At 45.1% G+C, this 19029-nt stretch overlaps 1 protein-coding gene across 1 annotated transcript in view; it reads left to right on the forward strand.

The window, feature by feature from the left end:
- The window catches only part of LOC308311832 (potassium channel, voltage gated eag related subfamily H, member 7), a gene marked incomplete at both ends in the record, with an annotated part of 128046 nt that extends 112883 nt beyond the window's left edge, over positions 1-15163 (forward strand). Inside the window, 6 exons of the mRNA XM_080758608.1 lie at positions 2437-2645; positions 3727-3805; positions 6137-6351; positions 6460-6547; positions 9498-9657; positions 14947-15163. Coding sequence (XP_080614734.1) covers positions 2437-2645; positions 3727-3805; positions 6137-6351; positions 6460-6547; positions 9498-9657; positions 14947-15163 — 968 coding nt within the window. The remainder of the gene's footprint in view (positions 1-2436; positions 2646-3726; positions 3806-6136; positions 6352-6459; positions 6548-9497; positions 9658-14946) is intronic.
- Between the last annotated feature and the right edge of the window lie 3866 nt (positions 15164-19029).

Genomic DNA, 19029 nt, shown 5'->3' on the forward strand with positions numbered 1-19029 from the left:
AAATTATATGTAATAGAGGGTATATGCACATGCTTAAAGTGAATGGCAGCCGGCCCGTCACCCCAGATCGCTATTTTTGGGGTACCATCAGATTTTGAACTTCTAACCCAGAAACAGTCTAATATGGTAGCATTTGCCTCGCTGATAGCAAGACGTAGAATATTGTTGGGGTGGAAATCCCCAACTCCCCCTTCTATAGCTATTGTGGCTTAAGGATATTATGGGATTTTTAAAGTGAATGGCACATCGAGTGGCAAAGCAACAGGCAAAGTGAGTTTAACATTGTTTAATGTTGGTTAATGCAATCAGATATGACTTTTCTGTGTGGATGTATGGGCTGTCAAGGCCAGAAAGTAGTTTTTTGCCACTCAGTAAGCGTTCCTGCATAACGTCCTGGTTTGATGATGTCACGCACATACCCTAGCTCTATTGGCCTTCGACCCCCATCTGAAAACATTGTTGTTCCAGTTCGCTCTGAAAGAATATATATATCAAAGATTTGCGCCACATTTTCACGACTTTTCAAAAATAGCAGACCTGTGCCGCGCTACGAGCTTGTAGATCTGAAGTATAACATGATGCTTAAAAAACACCAAAAGGGGTTCCTGTCCCGTCCAGAATGAGTTAACGAGACCTTCATTTGTCACGCGGTCGATGCGGTCCAGGGACACCTGTCGACACGACGAGGTCACGATGACTGAAGAAGCACCGCAGGGTTGCGAACGGTAGCTTTCAGAGCGACTCAGCAAATATCGCCTGCCACGGCTTGACAAATAGACCTGAATATGTATGCAGGGAGACACATAGACCTGTGTATACGCAGGGAGACAAAGAGGTTCACATTTTGCCCTGCATTGGTTGATTTTGTCTATATGACGGAAAATGTTCGTTTTTGGAAGGTACAAGGAAACTACATGAAGGCTAAGCTATGATTACTATAAGACTAAATATATCGTCAATTTTGTCGACCAATAAAGACTCGACTAAAATGTTAGGAAGGGACTAGTGGACAAGATATCCAGTATAAGTTATTTTACACTCTGCATGCTGAAAATAGCCGATCTATAAGCTCACAACGCGTCGCAGCATGATGCGTTGTGAGCTTGTAGATTGGCTATTTTAAGCCATTACGACGGCATCAAGGCCCGCCAAAATACATTAAACTAAGACTAGACTGACAATAAAACATTCCAGGTGACTAAAATTTGACTAAACTGAATGAAAACTATTACAAAAAAAGACTATGACTAAATATGACTTAATATTTGCTCCCTAAATCAACCCAGTTGGAATCCCCGAAACAGTGGATGTCCGCGGAGTGTTTTCATTAACCCATTCTGAACGGGAACCCCTTGTAGATCTGCTGTTTTTCAATAGCTAAAGCATAACATGATGCTAACACCAAAATGGGTTCCCGTTCAGAATGGGTTAAACTTTAACCCATTCTGAACGGGAACCCATTTTGGTGTTAAACAAATAGCTAAAGTATAACATGATGCTTTAACCGTTAAAGCATCATGTTATACTTTAGCTATTTGTTTTACGACATCGTGAAAATTTGACTCAAATCTTTGAATATAATTATATTCTTTCAGAGCAAACGTTTTGAACTCATTATCTGAACATATTTTCAGATGGGGGTCCGCAGCCAAATACAGATAATTCTGGGGGTCCTTGCCATGAAAAAGGTTGAGTACCACTGACATAGAAACATAGGTTTTTCAGAAAACTGTAAAGATTAAGATATAAGAATATTATTATAATTTTTATTGGCCTCTAAAGGTCTAAATGGGATAAAGTAAGATTTAATTGGGTTGTTTCCCCTCAACTGTAGATTTATGTTGCATTGTGGACGTCTAGCTGAGAGGAACCACTAACAACGGTTACAAATGTATGTGACTCTCCAAAACAGTAATTAGCAAATGGATCAATTTGAACAACCCGCAGTTTGACACGATTTGTATTTCTGGAGCCAGTGTTGTTTTTGCCAGCACATTTCTATTTTAGTACCGAGGCTACATCAAAATAAAAGCCTGGGTACCGAGGCTACTTCAAAATAAAAGCCTGGGTACCGAGGCCACATTAAAATAAAAGCCTGGGTACCGAGGCTACATCAAAATAGAAGCCTGGGTACCGAGGTCTACATCAAAATAAAAGCCCGGGTACCCGAGGCTACATCAAAATAGAAGCCTGGGTACCGAGGCCACATTAAAATAAAAGCCTGGGTACCGAGGCTACATCAAAATAGAAGCCTGGGTACCGAGGCTACATCAAAATAAAACTAGGGGTACCCGAGGCTACATCAAAATAAAAGCCTGGGGTACCCGAGGCTACATCAAAATAAAAGCCTGGGTACCCGAGGCTACATCAAAATAAAAGCCTGGGTACCCGAGGCTGCATCAAAAATTCCTTTCCTTTCGACGTCTCCCCTCTCAGGCAAGAACGACATCTTCGGCGAGATGATGCACGTCTACAGCAAGCCGGGCAAGTCCAACGCGGACGTGCGCGCGCTCAGCTACTGCGACCTGCACACCATCCAGAGGGACGAGGTGCTGGAGGTGCTCGACATGTACCCCGAGTTCGGAGACCACTTCTTCAACAACCTGGAGCTGACCTTTGACCTCCGCGACTACAACGCCAAGGAGGTACAGTAGCTAATTATACAACACCAAGGAGGTACAATTGGTCTCCAATTGGTTCTATTGTTTAGTTTCCAATATGGCCGCCGCAGCACCAGGAGGGGGTGGGGCAGAGGGCGGGGCTGATATACTGTATGCCCTTACTGAACTGCGTTCACACATTCTAGACACCTGTCTTGTGTCTGTGTTGTTAAAGAAATCTGTCGGTGAGCACTCATAACATAGTTGAAACAACATTAATGAGACGGACACAATTCAGAGTTTCAGAGTATTGGAATAAATGTATTCGAATACGGAGACAGCAGTGAAGCGTTCCAATGGAACACCGTACTGACTCCACACATCTCAGTCAGGCTTCAGCTTAAATACATTATTACCCCCCCCCCCAGGGGTGGGTGGGTCTTGTACACATGACATCAGAGGACCCCTCCAGACACAGACCACACAGGTCACAGAAAACAGCTTCTCATGGCTTGGTTTATGACGTCCTTAAATGTACAAGCATTCCACATTTCCTTGACAGTGTTTAATGGCCGCTCCAATGCATTTCCAATGGAAGCCCATATGGTTTGACCAAACATATCCATCAAAGCTGTGTTCAGACACAAGTCAGGTGGCAGACACAAGGCAAGTGTCTTGAACGCAGCCCAGTGAGGGCATATGTCAACCACGCCCCCTCACCTCCGCTCCACCCCCTCCTGGTGCTGCGGCCATCATGGAAACTAAACACAATATAAACAGTGGGAAGAAGGGTGGGGCCGAGAAAGGCCCTTCTTACAACGCCAAGGAGGTACAGTAGCTAATTCCTGAGGGTTGGGGGGATAAGCTTCACATGAGAGGGACCTATGGACCTTTTTATAGTGACTTTGAGAGGAACCTTCAGTAACTGCACTTAAATGTATTCATGCATTTTCGTGTCTGTCTCATTTAAAGATGCAGTGCTGGCCCGTGTTTGTTGTACTGTTAATTATATCTCTGTGTGTGTGTGTGTGTGTGTGTGTGTGTGTGTGTGTGTGTGTGTGTGTGTGTGTGTGTGTGTGTGTGTGTGTGTGTGTGTGCGTGTGCGCGTGCGTGTCTCTCTCTCCAGACCTCCCAGCCACCAGCCAGTGATTCGGACATGGAGGACAGCAGGTGTAGAAGACGGATGTCCTACGGTGTCTCCACAGGTCAGGGTGGGACAGACGTGGTTCTCAAAGTGGGGTCCGGGGACCCCCAGGGGTCCTTGAGGTCCTACTTTGAATGGAGGTCTATGGGGGCAGTGTTCAAAATTCCTGGTGCTGGGGCTGACGGAGCCGTTGCCTAGCAACCGGGCCCAATGTTGGAAAGTCATTTTCGCTAAAATAATTAAAACTGCTATAAGCAATATTATGTCAACATTTTAATTATATATTTTTTGGGGGGAGGGGGGGGGAGTTCAGCCCCCTTTGAATACAATCTGTATTCAAAGATGTTCCTAGAAGCTTTGTCATTGGTCAACAAAAAAAACCCCGGTCGAAAAAAATTACCGACCATGCAAATCGACCAATGGCAAAGCTTCTAGCAACATCTTTGAATGCATATAAATAATATATATTCAAAGATTTGTGCCGCATTTTTACGATTTTTCTACGAGCTTGTAGATCTGCTATTTTTCAACAGCTAAAGTATAACATGATGCTTAAAACACCATAAGGGGTTCCCGCCCAGAATGGGTTAGAAAGCTAAAACTAATTTCAAATAAAAGCTAAAACTAATTTCAAAATGATCTAACAAACAGTTACACATTGTGGGGGTCTGTATGCTCACCAAGGTTTTAAAACAATGCAACGGTACCAAAGGGGTCAATTCTAATGTCTTTTGTAGGTCGTTCCATGTATTATTTGGGCCACAGAAGCTAAAGGCAGATTTACCTACAGTTCAGAGTTAACTTTTGGTACCTTGAATTTGGGGAAATTACCGTGACCGGGTGTGGTATAGGGTTCAGAGTCCCACTTCAGGAAAGATGAATCAGCTAGAAGGTCCTGGGTTCGATTCCCGCTCGGGACGCTGTGGGTGCTGGCGGCGTGTTTCCTCCTCCGCGTCATCAGTGCCCATACCCGAGGCTGGGTTGGCAAAAAGGGCCTTTCTGTGTGGAGTTTACATGTTCTCCCCGTGTCCCCTAGGGTAGGTACCCTCACAAAAAACATGCAGTAATCCTGGTCACTAAACTGCCTCCCCCTGGCCAGCCGGGGCGACTGATGGAGGGGAAAGGAACTGGTTGGAATAACGTGTTCCTTCCACGCGCTACGTCCAACCAGGGAAACTCCCCCCTGTCAGGTGTAAAGGAGCAACTTGGACACGGAAGCATGAGTTCAAGTCCGTTGCTCTCCCCTTGTCCCCCATATATCGGGGTGTGTAGAGCCCAGGATCACATTAGATGATTGACACAGGGGTGAAAAATGGGTTACAAAATCGTGGGATAAAAAATATATAAAAAGATGAATCTCCAAGCATACAAGAACAGGTGCCAATCCTTGGATTGACGACCCTGTTCACGGTACAGCGGCCGTGCAGCTGTGTCCCGCCCATCGGCCTTCACGGGTTCTTTCTGCTTCCTAATCAATGAAGGAGGCTTGCCGGGCCGGCCGCCACGCTGAGAGCACGCCGTATCGACCTTATAGGTCTTGATTTCATCCATTCAGGAAGGGGGTTTGAACCCCTTTTGGTGTTTTAAGCATTATGTTGTACTATAGCTGTTGAAAAATAGCAGATCTACAAGCTCGTAGCTCGGCACTGGTCTGCTACTTTTGAAAGAATCGTGACAATGTGACGCAAATCTTTAAATATATATCCTTTCAGAGCGAACGTTTTTAACTAAAATCTTTGCTTCTGTGGTGGGGGGGGGGGGGTCCCTGGAACAACATATTTTCAGATGGGGGGTCCGCAGCCAAATACAGATAATTCTGGGGGTCCTTGACATTTTGAGTTGAGCAGTCAGAGTATACTATGTCAGTTGAGTACCAACTGACATATATCTAGAAACATGAGGTTTTTCCGAAAACTGTCATGATTTTAGAAGACATTATTTTTGTCTCAGGTCTAAATGGGACCCATTTAGATTTTTCAAAAATAGCAGACCTACAATCGACGAGCTTGTAGATCTGCTATTTTCCAATAGCTAAAGTATAACATAATGCTTAGTTAAAACACCAAAACGGGTTCATCATGGTGTACCATTACAAGAGCGCCCCTCACTTCACACGGGGTGTGATTTTTATGTATTTATTGTAAGCATGGCGGCTTCAGTGATAATAAACATTCAGGTCACAAAGGTTTGCTTTAGCTATTTAAAAATAGCAGATCTACAAGCGGCACCGAGTGCCGCACCACGGTGGGGGTCCCGCGGCCCAAATACAGGTCCTCGACATGAAACATTGAGCGCACCACTGACATAGAAACAAAGAAGACATCTTTTAAATGTCGATGTCGGGCCTCAATGGGAGAAAAGCCTACATTGTAAACAGTTTGTCCTCCTCCAGGCGGGCACGGCAAGGAAGCGCCAGCGTCCACGACGACGACGACGACAACGACGTTCTGCAACAACAACAACGGCGGCGGCAGGCGGGGGGAGCGGGAGCGCCAGCTCCACGCCGCCAGCTCCCAGACGGCCTCCGCCCCCAGGATGAGGAGGAGGAGGAGGAGGGGGGGGGACCCCCGGCTCTCCACAGAGGAGGAGCAGGAGGACGGGGAGGAGGCCGACGAGGAGGACGAGGAGGAGGAGGAGGAGGAGGAGGGGAGGGTGGAGGAGGAGGAGCAGCGGCCGCTGTGTTCGGGCGTTCTGCTGGTCTACCCGACGGTGAAGGACCACCCTGCTGCCACCACGGCGGCGGCCCTGGGGCAGAGTGGCGCCGCCCTACTGGACACTCAGGGTGGAGACAGAGGACAGAGAGGTGAGAGAGAGAGACACCGCGGGGCTCTTTATCCGTCCACGCTAAACCCTTTATCCCTAAACTATACTTTGCCTTTTTTTAAAGGAGCATTCAGTGATTTGGGTGATTTGGTTGAATTATTGGGGGGGGGGCAAATATCTCACAACGGGTAAGGGCTAGTAAGTTTAATTATTCAAAAATGTTTTCTGTCGGTATGTCTGACCAAAGTGACGGAGACTGGAACATCTGGTTTGTCAGTGATGCTAAATACTGTACTTAAGCTTTGGAGCATGATCCAGTGTGCGCGGGGCCTTACCTTGATCTTTAATGACGATCGTAGCACCTTTGTCTATAAAATGAATGAAAGTATTTAAAGAAAGTTTCAAACACGTGTAAAACAATTACTTAAGAGGTACTTCTTCTGAGTCTATACGGGATGCAAAGTGAATACAAATGTGACTCTGATCTGTCCAGCAGTTACACTTTGTCATGCTTCCTCCTGAATCGCGACAGTCGGAAAGGAAAGCATTTCAAATCCATCATCCCCCCCCCCCCCCCCCCCCCAGTCACGTCAATCACTTTGTTTATTTCTCGGCTTCCTTCCTTCCTTCCTTCCTTCCTTCCTCCCAAGGAGGCGAGGCTGACAAAATACAGATAATTCTGGGGGTCCAGAGCACCAACTGACATATAGAAACATGAGGTTTTTACGAAAACTGTCATGATTTTAGAAGACATTCTTTTTGTCTCAGGTCTAAATGGGACCCATTTAGATTTTTCAAAAATAGCAGACCTACAAATCTACGAGCTTGTAGATCTGCTATTTTCCAATAGCTAAAGTATAACATAATGCTTAGTTAAAACGCCAAAACGGGTTCCCGTCCAGAATGGGTTGATCGGTGTGTGTTCCGTAACGTTAGGAGAAAGATGCAGAACATTTAGTTTAACATCTATAACCCCAATTATGATGATCTCCCTGACCCTGCTCAGCCTCCACACACACACACATTCCTTCCTTCCTTCCTTCCTTCCTTCTTCCCTCCCAAGGAGGCGAGGCTGACATTTCCAACGACACGGCCGGTGCTACGGATCAATACCGCCGTCCTTGGCGCAAATCACATCACACTGTTGAGCCGAATTAATGGATTCTGCCACCAAATCATCACAGTCTGAAACACGCTGCAGTGAGGAGGTGGAAGCCAGTGGTGAGATTGTAGATCTGTGGAGTATAGAAACCTAGTGGTGAGCTTGTAGATCTGTGAAGGTAGAAACTAGTGGTGAGCTTGTAGATCTGTGAAGGTAGAAACTAGTGGTGAGCTTGTAGATCTGTGAAGGTAGAAACCAGTGGTGAGCTTGTAGATCTGTGAAGGTAGAAACTAGTGGTGAGCTTGTAGATCTGTGAAGGTAGAAACCTAGTGGTGAGCTTGTAGATCTGTGAAGGTAGAAACCTAGTGGTGAGCTTGTAGATCTGTGAAGGTAGAAACTAGTGGTGAGCTTGTAGATCTGTGAAGGTAGAAACTAGTGGTGAGCTTGTAGATCTGTGAAGGTAGAAACTAGTGGTGAGCTTGTAGATCTGTGAAGGTAGAAACTAGTGGTGAGCTTGTAGATCTGTGAAGGTAGAAAACTAGTGGTGAGCTTGTAGATCTGTGAAGGTAGAAACTAGTGGTGAGCTTGTAGATCTGTGGAGTATAGAAACCAGTGGTGTTGTCATATTATATTGGCTGCATGTTGTGTGACATCATGTTACGATGTAGCGTAGTGTAATCATCATGTTGTGTGACATCATGTTACGATGTAGCGTAGTGTAATCATCAGTGGTGGAAAATTAGTACTCAGTTGTTTTACTTAAAGGACAACTTTAGTTTTTTTCAACCAAGGTTCATGTTTTAGGTTGTTATTAGAGAAACTAAAAGATGAGTGTTAATTTTCTTTCATTTGCTGCTTTCTTTCGTTTTAGGGATTTTAGCAGTTTTTGACAGGGGGGCAGGGGCATTCGAGCATGGGGCTAAATATGTATATTTTTACAAAATATTATGGCGATTCATTTTTTTAAATTATTTACTATAGTCCTAATAAACCCCAAGAAATTACATCTGACCACAAAAGATCACAGGATCTACTGAATGTGACAAACTGACATATTGAGCCTATACACACAGTATAAGCCTTCCCCCAGTAGGCTACCTTCACATTCAGTAGATCCTGTGATCTGCTGTGGCCAGATGTAATTTCTTGGGGTTTATTAGGACTATAGTAAATAATACAAAAATAAATCACCATAAAATGTTGTAAAAAAATACATATTTTGTCCCATGTTCGAATGCCCTCGCCCCCCTGTCAAAAACAGCCAAAATCCCAAAAACGAAAGAAAGCAGCAAATGAAAAAAAATGAAGACTCACCTTTTAGTTTCTCTAATAACAACCTAAAACATGAACCTTGGTTGAAAAAAACTAAAGTTGTCCTTTAAGTAAAAGTATCAATACTGCAATTTAGAACTACTTCGTTACAAGTAAATGTACGGAATTGAAAATGTACTTGAGCAAAAGTACACCAAGTATCGGCATAAAGATTTACTTAAAGTACTAAAAGTAAAAGTATTCATATTGCAGAATGTCCCATTTTCACAAGTTCAAAATGTGTAGAAAAATCTATTGAAAATAGCCGATCTACAAGCTCTCCACTGGTCTCTACCTCCTCAGCACTGCAGTGTGTTTCAGACTGTGATGATTTGGTGGCAGAATCTTCTAATAAAATCCTTTTTAAGTTAACTATAAACACATTTACTTTAAAAATGGTTTATTTAGCTTTCCTTTCCTACACCATGGACGAGACGTTTGGAGCCTGTCGGCTCTTCATCAGATGGATTCTGACGTCGGCCCGCCACCTGGTTTTTAGCTAGTGGATGTGTGTGTGTGTGTGTGCTTTATTGTTCTTGACTGTGTGTGCATGTGTGTGTGCGTGCGGTGCGTGCAGACCTCCACACAGACTCGTGGCCGTGTGACAGACCAGGGGAGGCTGCAGAGGACCCGGCCCGCTGTCGGGACACCGTGGCTGGGGACGAGGACAGTGACACCGACCTCACCTACGGGGAGCTGGAGCAGCGGCTGGACCTGTTACAGGAGCACCTCAACAGGTCACTTTTATTCATTTAGACTTTAGAAAACTTGATAATTCAATTCTGCATAAATGAGTACTTTCTACCTTTTGGTACTTTTAGTACATTTTGATACCAATACTTTTGTACTTTTTACTGAAGTACATTTTGAATTCCCGACTTTTAGTATACTTCTGTCCCTCAAAATACCAGTTTGGATCTGGTCACCCTACACAACCCTTTTGTTGCTCTCACAAGAATAATGCTGGCAAAAGGATTGAGGATAGAAGAGGGTTTATTTGTCACTCACTTTGCCTGCATGCAGGCCCACCGATAATATGACCGGTCCACCCCTGGCTGCCTCCACTGTGCAACCACATGGGAAACATTTAGAACGCCCGGGGTTATTTAATCCATTACATTATAGCACCCAGTCGATAACACGGAGCACTTTTACCGACGGAGTGGATGCTGTAGTGAATGTGCGTGCAGCAGCTAACAACAGCCACGCCACTTCAAAGTCCATCGACAACAACGGGAGGGCGACTAGCGGCTGGGCCGCGGCGGGCCGTCAGACACAGGACCTTTTTTCATAATTAGACGGGATGATTTAGATCGCGAGTTATTAATGTTTTTTAACAGGTGCTCCCAGGCTGTGGAGTGTGGAGCCATGCGATCCGTTCTCATATCAATAAACTTCTTCTTTTGGACAATACTTCATCCTGGGAGTCGGGCGTTACTAATAGAAAGGACCCTTACCTCACAGTCCACAGGAGACTCAGAGCGCTTGTTTGAGCCAGAGAACCCCCAGACCACATGCAGAAAATCTACTGAATGTTAAAAGTTCAGGTTTTTTGGGTGCAATTGAGCTCAGAAAACCGAAAGAAAAGAATAAGAAAAATGACGACTTCATTAAAATGCAGTTCGGCTGTCAGACCCTTCCTTATACTGCTGGATGTCTTTATCCCCCCCCCCCCTCTATATTCTGTCTCTTCAGTTTAACCACTTCACCTTGTCTTATCTCTGCCTCTCCAGACCTCCCTCTCCATTATTCAGACAAATTGGCTGCATTGATTTAATCCATTTAGACCCGAGGACGATTCTACAAAATGTCTAAAAATGTCTTCTAAAGTTTTCTGACTCCGTCGTCCTCAAACAATTTCATGTCAAGGACTTCCAAAAATGACATCTAATCGGCCGCCGACCCCATCTGAAAATATGTTGTTCCAGGGACCACCCCCCCCCCCCCCCATCCCATGCAGAAGCAAATATTCGAGTTAAAAACGTTCGCTCTGAAAGAATATATTCAAAGATTTGCGCCCACATATTCACAGTTAAAAAAAGAATAGCAGACCTACAAGCTCGTAGCGTGGCACTCTGTGCCGCACTATGAGCTTGTAGATCTGCTATTTTTCGATGGCTAAAGTGTAACATAATGCTTTAAAACACCAGAAGGGGTTCCTGCTCAGAATGGGTTAAGAGACAGACAAACAGGCGCACCAGAAACGAATACAAACCAGCTGTCATTTGCATTTACACTGTTTGTAAGTCAAGTCAGTACTCGAGTCAAAGTATAGATAACACTACTGCTGGTCAAATATTACTCGGCTACAAGGTCAAGTTGCTCTCACTAATGTTCAAGATAAAATAGCACAATTTTTTTCTACTCATTCTGTGTCTCATATGAGGGTTGTGGGCAGTTCAGAAACCAGTCTGTGTCTCATAGGAGGGCTGTGGGCGGTTCAGAAACCAGTCTGTGTCTCATAGGAGGGCTGTGGGCAGTTCAGAAACCAGTATGTGTCTCATAGGAGGGCTGTGGGCGGTTCAGAAACCAGTCTGTGTCTCATAGGAGGGCTGTGGGCAGTTCAGAAACCAGTATGTGTCTCATAGGAGGGCTGTGGGCAGTTCAGAAACCAGTCTGTGTCTCATAGGAGGGCTGTGGGCGGTTCAGAAACCAGTCTGTGTCTCATAGGAGGGCTGTGGGCGGTTCAGAAACCAGTCTGTGTCTCATAGGAGGGCTGTGGGCAGTTCAGAAACCAGTCTGTGTCTCATAGGAGGGCTGTGGGCGGTTCAGAAACCAGTCTGTGTCTCATAGGAGGGCTGTGGGCAGTTCAGAAACCAGTATGTGTCTCATAGGAGGGCTGTGGGCAGTTCAGAAACCAGTCTATGTCTCATAGGAGGGCTGTGGGTAGGGTTGGGATTCGGAACCGGGTCCATTTCAGACCCGGTTCCGACATTGCGGATCCGGAGCCGGTTCCATCGTTTTCGTATTAACGGTTCCCCAAACGGTTCTCATCAGTCGTCATTTAGCTCCGCTGTGTCTGTGCATGCATGCAAGCAGAGCCTGAGGTGACGTCACCCCACCTACATGAGAGAGTGGGGTCGGGGAGGATACGCCCACTGTTCTGTGCATTCAGCGACCGCTCACCGCCGCGGAGCGAGTGGGACAGTATGTCGAAGAGATCTCCATAGTGTGGTTAACAGAGAGGGAAATGACTGAGGCTGAGCACGCAACGTGCAATAAATGCGATGCTATAGTTCCCTGCAAAGGTTGTTGCAACTTGTAGGCTACCAGTTGCACCACGTCCACGAGTTCTCAAAATCAATATGTCTACACGAGTCCACAACTCACGAGAACAATCTACAGTAGGCACATCGCGTTTGAGAGCCATGCGGAAAGCCGTGCCTGCACTCCCCGCAGCTCCACCACAGCCGGCGGGGGACGAGGATGATGCAAGGCTCGTTCACTTTCCCCAGGCTAGTAACGTAATAGAAAATAAAAACTACTAAACTTCTACAGAGCTTTTCATTAGGCGTGTTGTAGCCTACAACTGTTGTTAATGGTGTTAATTTAGACCGCCAATGACTCGACGTCCTTCTGTCTGATATTATATGAATCACGTTAAATATCACTATCAATGCTTTTGATTTGTCTCTAAATTAATCGCGTGACTGTTGAGCCCAGCGTTTAGGTGCATATACCTCCATAGATTGATTACTTTATAAAGAGTTTGCAGAAAAAAGCACAGGAACAGAAAGCACTATTTGTTTCCATTAGGGTAAGGGGTCCTTCATATTAAATTAATCTGAACATTAAAGACAACATTTGTCACCACAACAATATTATTATTGCAATGTCTATGTACTGTATATTTACTATACAGTACAAATTGCAATATACAGTACAAATTGCAACAATGATATTGTTGTGGTGGCTAGATGGTGGTGGTGAAATTAAAATAATAGTGCCACCTCATAATTGTAAAGAGCATTTTCAATAATTGAATTAATTAATTTGTGTTTATTATGTACTTGGTTAGGTTAGTTATAATATAAGCATAATCTATGTCAGAAAAAAAGGGGAAAAAATAATATTGGGATCCGTTAAGGGAACCGTTAGGAACCGGAACCGTTAAGAGGGATCCGGGAAGGATTCGGAACCGTTAAAATCCTAACGAATCCCAACCCTAGCTGTGGGCAGTTCAGAAACCAGTCTGTCTCATAGGTTTAGGTTTAGGTTTATTTATTTAGCATAAAGTACAAAAAATAGACTAACATATCAAAGAAACAAAAATACAATGCAAGGAAAAGAAGAAGCCAGAAGGCTTATATGGAATCCTTTCCTGAAGGAAGAGGTCATATGTTTAAAAGATTAAAAGTTCATAAAGAACAGTACATAAATCTACAAGTTGTCAAAGGGGGTAAAGCAGGAGGGCTGTGGGCAGTTCAGAAACCAGTCTGTGTCTCATAGGAGGGCTGTGGGCGGTTCAGAAACCAGTCTGTGTCTCATAGGAGGGCTGTGGGCGGTTCAGAAACCAGTATGTGTCTCATAGGAGGGCTGTGGGCAGTTCAGAAACCAGTCTATGTCTCATAGGAGGGCTGTGGGCGGTTCAGAAACCAGTCTGTGTCTCATAGGAGGGCTGTGGGCAGTTCAGAAAGGGGGAGGATGAGGAGAGAAACTCTGTGCTACAGCCATGTTTGGCACACGTACAGTTTCTCTCTCTCTCTCTCTCTCTCTCTCTCTACCTACTCTTTATTTTTCTCGACAAGGAATCACACTCCAATTACAAATCTCCCCTAAAAAAAATGTAACCAAAGAATTCATTTCATTCAGGGCGGGGACCCCTTTTGGAGTTCTAGGCATTATGTTATATTGAAAAATAGCAGATCTACAAGCTCGCTACGTGGCACTCGTATTTTTTCATCGCTAACCCAGATAATTCTGGGGGTTCTTGACATGAAAAAGGTTGAGCACCACTGACACAGAAATATTGGTTTCTCAGAAAACTGTTTTTTTAAAGAATCGGCTCCAGGTCTAAATGGGTTAAGCCATTACATTGGACATGCGAGGCGATATGATTAACATTGTAATTTACCGTACATGTCGCCTCTAATAAATCACATTTGCATTACAGGACAAAATTGTTTATTTCCCTCAGGCAGCTTTAATAACACACACACAGGTCAAAACTGCAGCAATCCGAGCTTCTGTGGTTTCATACTCCCTCTAGTGTTTGAAATGAGTATCAACAAGTCATGGTGTCACCATCAACCTGTCAGTGGCTGTGAGTGGCTGTCAGTGTCTGTCAGTGCCTCAGGGTTCTTTTCCTTGCGTGGCGTGGCTGTAATTATGCTTGTCGTCGTGTTGTAAATTGGGTCATGTTGTGAATACTTTGGAAAGGTGTAAACTATTCTTTCTTACCGTCTTAAGATGTTTCAGAAGACATTTGTGACCAAATTTGACTGAGGAACTGCCATTGGATTTCTTTGAATTTTCGTATGTTCATGTCATGGGAAAGCAGGGAATCAGAGCTTCAAATTGACATATGGGTTGTTCAGTTTGACCCACCAGTTTTGGAGATGTGGCTTGTAGAGTAAGGTCTTGCAGAGAAACAGCATTGAGAAAACAGGCTTGAAATGTTCACTTCTGTGGACTCCAACATTACACCTATAGCTACATGTTTAAGCATTTATTTCTTATTGAAATGTCTTCTGTGGACTCTAACATTACACCTAGCTACATGTTTAAGCATGTATTTCATATTGAAATGTCTTCTGTGGTCTCTAACATTACACCTATAGCATGTTTAAGCATTTATTTCATATTGAAATGTCTTCTGTGGACTCTAACATTACACCTATAGCATGTTTAAGCATTTATTTCATATTGACATGTCGATTTCAGCTCTGACATTTATTTCAGACATGCTCTAGTATGTGAAGAGTCTGCCTGTGCAATTAACTTTAATTTTGAAAAATGAGTTAATTGTTATTGTTGGACAATAAATGAAACTAACTAACACGTATACTGCACATGTCTCATCGTAGACTGGAGTCTCAGATGACGTCGGACATCCAGGCCATTCTTCACCTGCTGCAGAGACAGAGTAGTGTGTCGGGTCCTCCGGCCTACAGCACCGTCACCTCCAGCCCGGAGGAGGAGTACCATCAGCGGCACGCCGCCGTCATGGTCCAGCCTGGGTCCGTCATGCAGACCGCTGGGCTGAGCATCAGCCCGGCCCCTCCCCAGCCCCAGGTACACTGATAGCCCTAACCAGTGGCCCCTCCCCAGCCCCAGGTATACTGATAGGCCTAACCAGTGGCGCAGCAAGAAATTATGTCCAAGGTGGTCCTTCTGGGCTAGCTGGGCTGTCACGCACACACACACACACACACACACACACACACGTGTATGTGCGTTCCATCCCTCCAGGCTATGGGCCATTAGCTACATCCGCATCTAGCCTTTTTGTTTATACTACTACTATTTCTGCTTCCAGATACATATTATCTGAGTTGAGAGTTGAGTTGTTCTGTAAAAAATATATAATAATTTCCCTACATGCTTAAGCTCTGTAGTTTGGTAATAATCATTGCTGCAGAACCAATGTTTCTAAATCTCCTTATCCAATATTCAGGTACCTTACCTTACCCCACACACCCAATTAAAAAGTAAGCTTTATGTATTTTGTTGCTTATTTAGAAAACATCTCATCAATTTCCACATATGACGTTAATACATTAAACTAGTCTGTTTATTATGTGATTATTATTACTGTTGAAATGTTGAACTTGTGTTCTGTTTTGACCTGCATGTCCTTCTGCTCTTCTTCCGACATGTTGTATGTTCTACATGACGGGACGTATGGCTGGTTCCGTCGGACACAGAGCCAACCCAAAGAACCCTGCCCAGTCACACTCCGCTCGGAGGAACCCTGCCCGGTCACACTCCGCTCGGAGGAACCCTGCCCGGTCACACTCCCCTCGCAGGACACTTTCCCGGACGCCGACTTTATCGTGGAACCACCGGAGGGGGACGCCGGGGGGGCGGCGGCCTCTACGGCGGCCTCTACGGCCTCGGGCCACAGCAGACACGAGCCAAACGACCACCACGTTGACTCTCTGGAGCCGCAGCCCCACCCCCACCACCACGACCACAACCATCGGCCGGCTGCTGCGTCGTCCACCAGATCTCCCTTCCCGTCCGCCGCGCGGCAAGCCTCGCTCCCCGACGTTGCGACTCCTTCGCCGCCGCCGCCGCCCAGCGGCTCATCAGGAACGACGGGACTCCACCGGCCCGTTTCTGACCCCGGGCTTCCGGCGGGGAATTAGTAGTAGTAGTAGTAGTAGTAGGCCCCGGCTGACCTCTGGGTCAGGGTCAACGCCTCGCGCACCGCGGCCGGCGATGCTACAAGAAGTCTTGGAGGTTTCACAAGGCTCACGTTTGACTCAGGGTTCAAAGAAAGAGACTCAATATGCAAAGGATAATACATATAAACAAGATTTAAAGAAATTAAATAAACTCTTAGACTTTCTTCCATTCCTTGTCAGAATAAAGCCCTCCTTTACCCCCGCTGGTACCTTATACAATTCTCTGATTTAGATGTATAAAGTCCATTTATACAGAGCTATTTATACAGTATATTACTAACATTATGTATAGTAATCATCTGCCGTGTACATATTTGTAAATGGAACACTGCCAGCAATGTGAGGCATTGCACGTGCCCTTTCTAAAAGACATATGCATGTGGTTTTGTTTTTTTGTTTCTTTTGTCGCATGTTCCACATGTTCCACATGTTCCACGCACATAACGCTGACTACCTTTTTGTCGCATGTTCCACGCACATAACGCCGACTACCGTGGCAACCGGGCATGATCTTGGCATGCTTACAGACTAGCTGTAGCTATTATAGCAAGTCTCCTCTTTGATACAACGTTTCAAGACATCCCTTATCTCAGCTCTAAAATACAGTGACACACACACGCGCGCGCCCACGGTTTTTCCAGCAGCTCCTAAAGATGTGTTTAGCGAGCTATACTTAGCGACTGATAGTCTGGGGTGAATTGAATGGAATCTGCATATCACTCTTTATTACATGCCCAGAATTGATTTGGCCCTGGAGGAGCATCAATGAAAGGATCAACAGGGCTGATAACTGAAAATTATGGGTGACCCTAAGGCCACCACCAAGCACTGAACTGTCACCGCAAGGGACCTTTGTTTGCGGACGGAACTCAGCGTATCAAACATGGCCTCCCGCCACTGCTGCTACACAGATCAAAAATAGTCATAACTCCCTCAAATCTTGACGGATTTACAAACGGGTTGGTTTATTACAAACGTTATGATTCAGGACACTTATCTGCTTAATTTTGTTTTTACATGAACGTCATATAAAAGTATGCGGACGTCTCTGACGTTTATAACAAACCAGACCGTTTGAAGATCGGTTAAAGTTATGGTTATTTAAAAAGTACATGCCCCATAGACACAATGTTATGTAGTACATGCCCCATAGACACAATGTTATGGTTATTTAAAAAGTACATGCCCCATAGACACAATGTTATGGTTATTTAAAAAGTACATGCCCCATAGACACAATGTTATGGTTATTTAAAAAGTACATGCCCCATAGACACAATGTTATGCTGTCCCGAACTAAGATGGCCGCCACGTAGCGACGTCGCTCTGCATTGGCCAGAGCGCGGGTGAGCCATCTAGCTTTCTTATATTATATATATCTATGCTATGTACGGCTTGTAGTTCCGATATTTTGGGAACGAGACACCGGCGAGCGTCCCCGAGTACGAGTCGGGCCATGAGGCTACGGTCGTGTGATAAATCGGGATGTCCCCATCAAGGTATTTTGCTCCCGATCCGATCGTTTGATTTTGAGTATTTCCCGATCCTTAAGGACACATTAATGCCATATCACAATAGTACGATATCCAAAATCACAGACAATAATCCAGTCTAATATCATCATATGGATATAATATTGATACTAGGGATGACCCGGAGACGTTTTCTTTTTTTGCTCCCGATCCGATTCCGATCATTTGAAAATGCCTTGATTGGCCCCTGATTTATTTTTTTATATATATATATTTTTTATCCCACGATTTTGTAACCCATTTTTCACCCCTGTGTCAATCATCTAATGTGATCCTGGGCTCTACACACCCTCCATCAACCTAGTCCCCATATATGGGGGGACAAGGGGAGAGCAACGGACTTGAACTCATGCTTCCTTCATGCCCGAGTGTCCAAGTTGCTCCTTTACACCTGCCAGGGGGGAGTTTCCCTGGTTGGACGTAGCGTGTGGAAGGAACACTTTATTCCAACCAGTTCCTTTCCCCTCCATCAGGCGCCCCGGCTGGCCAGGGGGAGGGGCCCCTGATTTCTGATCACGTGATCGGACTGGGACAACCCCTAGGGATAAACCAATCGCCACACAGGCATGCATTTGTTGTTGTTGTTGCCCTTGGTAACTAACATCAGGGACCAGCGAATGCCACTTACTTCCTGGACTACATGTTGTCTCAGTAAGACAGTCCTCCCCCTATCCACAAGGAGGAGCAGTGCACCAAAGCATTATGGGAAATGTAGTCCAGGAAGGAAGTGAAGTGAGCCGAGTGTCCATGACATCACTCACTGCTAAAATCTAAAATATCTAAAACCCACATAAAGACCTCCCAGGAAAGTGTTCTAAATCTTCTAAACGTCATTAATAAACGGAATGTCATCCTGGGAAAAACCTATTAAAAATCGTGATCATACGTGTCCAGACCTTAGAGTATATATTAATTGAGACGGCACCGGATTCCTCCTTCCATCCACTCCGCATGAGGTGAATTCACTCCTCCTTCCGGGTAGGAACAGAGTGCATTGTGGGATGGATTGGGCCAAATCGTGAACGCGCTGGTCCGTTGACTATCATTTACACGCGTTTCGCGTGTCATCGTGAATGTGCGCAATGATAGTCAACGGACCAGAATTGGCCAAGCGCTGCAATACCAAATCCGGCCACTATGTCCATTCCGCCTCAGGGTTTCCTCCGGGTGCTGTCTCTATTCATATATATATAATATAAGGTCCAGACATGCAGAGAGATTACAGTGA

Source organism: Protomyctophum bolini (genome assembly GCF_963924005.1).
Source record: "Protomyctophum bolini genome assembly, chromosome: 24".
Taxonomy (NCBI): Eukaryota; Metazoa; Chordata; class Actinopteri; order Myctophiformes; family Myctophidae; genus Protomyctophum; species Protomyctophum bolini.